This window comes from Oryzias melastigma, unplaced genomic scaffold, assembly GCF_002922805.2.
Source record: "Oryzias melastigma strain HK-1 unplaced genomic scaffold, ASM292280v2 sc02682, whole genome shotgun sequence".
Taxonomy (NCBI): Eukaryota; Metazoa; Chordata; class Actinopteri; order Beloniformes; family Adrianichthyidae; genus Oryzias; species Oryzias melastigma.
This window is the reverse complement of record NW_023419255.1, coordinates 1-2,464: the sequence shown is the minus strand read 5'-3', so window position 1 is coordinate 2,464 and position 2,464 is coordinate 1. Positions and strand designations below refer to the sequence as shown.

At 36.7% G+C, this 2,464-nt stretch overlaps 1 protein-coding gene across 1 annotated transcript; it reads left to right on the top strand.

The window, feature by feature from the left end:
- Positions 1–258: 258 nt before the first annotated feature.
- Positions 259–1,953, top strand: LOC112142179 (anion exchange protein 3; the record flags this gene model as incomplete). The annotated part of the gene is given in 1 exon segment (XM_024265428.1): positions 259–1,953. A coding segment is annotated over 1 exon segment (81 nt), but the record flags the coding sequence as incomplete, so codon positions are not given.
- Positions 1,954–2,464: the final 511 nt, after the last annotated feature.

Genomic DNA, 2,464 nt, shown 5'->3' with positions numbered 1-2,464 from the left:
AACAAAAGTTTCAATTAAAACACCAAAAACACAAAGAACTCTTATTGCAGTATTTAATGTTGCCACAGAAAACAAGATTCGGTTCATGTTGGTGGTCATAAAAGCTAAAATTGTTTTAAAAATTCACATTTTTCAGATGGACTTTAGTAAATGGGTTTAAATAACTTTAAATAACCATTAAAACTAAAACGTTTAGCAAAAATACACACATATATATTAGTTTTTGTGCTAACTTGAATGTCTCCGTCCTTTTTCCAGCTGGATTCTGAAGATGCAGAGCCGAAGCTCGACGAGCGCGAGTGTCTGGATGAATACTCAGAGATGCAGATGCCCGTGTAGCTCGCCGCAGCCTCAGCCAACCCTCCCAAAAAAGGGTTGGCGACAGTAGTTTGACGGCGATATTGAACCACTGGAGGCCTGGTCAGATATTTCACTCTTAAAGTAGCTTTTCTTGCTGGTTCACAGCAACGTGTGGCTTTAAAAGATGAAGTGAGGAGAGCAGCACGGTTTCACTCACGACGAATGTTTATTTCAGGGTACAAGCGTTTCCGAATCACATGATGCAATCTCACATTCGAATGCTGGAACGGTGGATAGATTTGCAGAACTGACTGAGTTTTAGCCCTGAAAGTTGCTATGATTCACATTGAATATGTGGAAGACCTATAGGATACATTCCTTTAAATTAATGCTAAGTTAGTGCTTGTTAGGCTTTTTTTTGTTGCTTTTTTAAGCTCACCAAACGCCTTATGAAGGAAACAAATCTATATGCAGAGTTTTTTTTTGACATCCTGTCTTTTTGTAGACAGCTGATCACTTTAAACGCTAAGCTTGTAGCACTTTTAAAAAAATACCAAATCAGATCAATGACTGTATGATATGTAATTGTTTTTAGCTGCTTTGTAAACCTCTCTAAATGTTTTTTGGCATCTTAAATGATTTTTTTTGCCTTGTCTGTGCTTAGTTCAGATGCAGCATTTTAAATAACTGCAGTGACGTGAGATCACCAGCAGAGGGATCCAGAAATCAGTTTTATTTTTACACCAGGGCCATTAAAATCAATCTTCGTCACATAACAGTTTTTTTTATTTTTGTAGGAAATGACACATAAATATATATATATTCTAAATGCACAAAAAAGTTTAGGTGCCGGTTATGTGACGTCTCCTCGTTGTGGTTGTTTTTGGGAAATACTGTGGTCTGTCGGTTGTGTTGTCTGTGCCAAATTTTATGTACATGTATGTAAGAGGTCAGAACAAGAACCCGGGTATTCCTCCTTTTTCCTGCTGCTTTCAAAGAAGCCTCAGACACACTTTATGGTAGAACCGGTTTATAAAATGATTGCAAATTTTGTGGTACAAGCAACAAATTTGGCATGAGTGTAGCTGACGGACATCTCTTTTAGAAATAGCATGTTGGCCATGATAAAACTGTTGGTACCACTCAAGTTAATACTGCATTTTATCCATTAACAGCTGATATTGTTGAGACTAAGGCAAATACAAATCAAACATTTCTGTAACAATTGAGTGTATGGCTGTCATCTTTAAAAATGGCCACCATCTTAAAAAAATCACTGCAATCTTTAAAAATGGCTGCCGTCTTAAATATTGGCCGCCTTCTTTTTGAAAAATGGCTACCATCTTTTTTAAAATTGCTACCACCTTTAATCCTTGTGCTGTCTTGTGGGGGCCAGGTGACCCCACTTTTAATGTAAACATGCCTAGGATATCACAAGGGTCACAAATGGCTGCCATCATTAGAAATTGCCACAATATTTAAAAATGGCCGGCATCTTTAATTTTAAAAAAAGGGCCACAATCTTTTAAAAAGGCTGCTGTCTTTAAAAATGGCCACTATCTTGAAAAAATGGCTGCCCTCTTTAATTTTTTTTTTAAATGGCCGCAATCTTTTAAAACTGCTGGTGTTTTTAAAATTATCCACCATCTTTAAAAATGGCTGCCAGCTTTAAAATTACCACAATCTTTAAAAAATGGCAGCCATCTTTAATTAAAAAAAAATTGCCTCAATCTTTAAAAATGGCTGCCATTTTTAAATAGGTTGCCATTTTGAATTATTTTCACGGAAGCTATGTCACTACCCAATTTTTGGTAGCTACCCTATCAATATGCAACATGCACGAATTGAGTCTGCTTCTGCTCGAACCATTTTATGGCACTTGATGGTTACAGAATCTCCTGAGATGTTAGCAACACCAGGTACCTTTTAAAACATTTACTATAGTAGGAAAGTATATCTCAAAGTTGACAAAAAAGAAAAATACGTTTCAGATCGGGACTGCACGATCCGTATTGCACATGTTCAAAGTTTGTCCACACGGCTAGACCTACCCAATCTGTAATGCGTATATATAAATGCTTTCTTCTTCTTCTGCTTCTTTTAATGGCAGTTTGCTCCCTAGTACAGGAGTAAACTACCATTTACCGACGCATTATTAACTTAT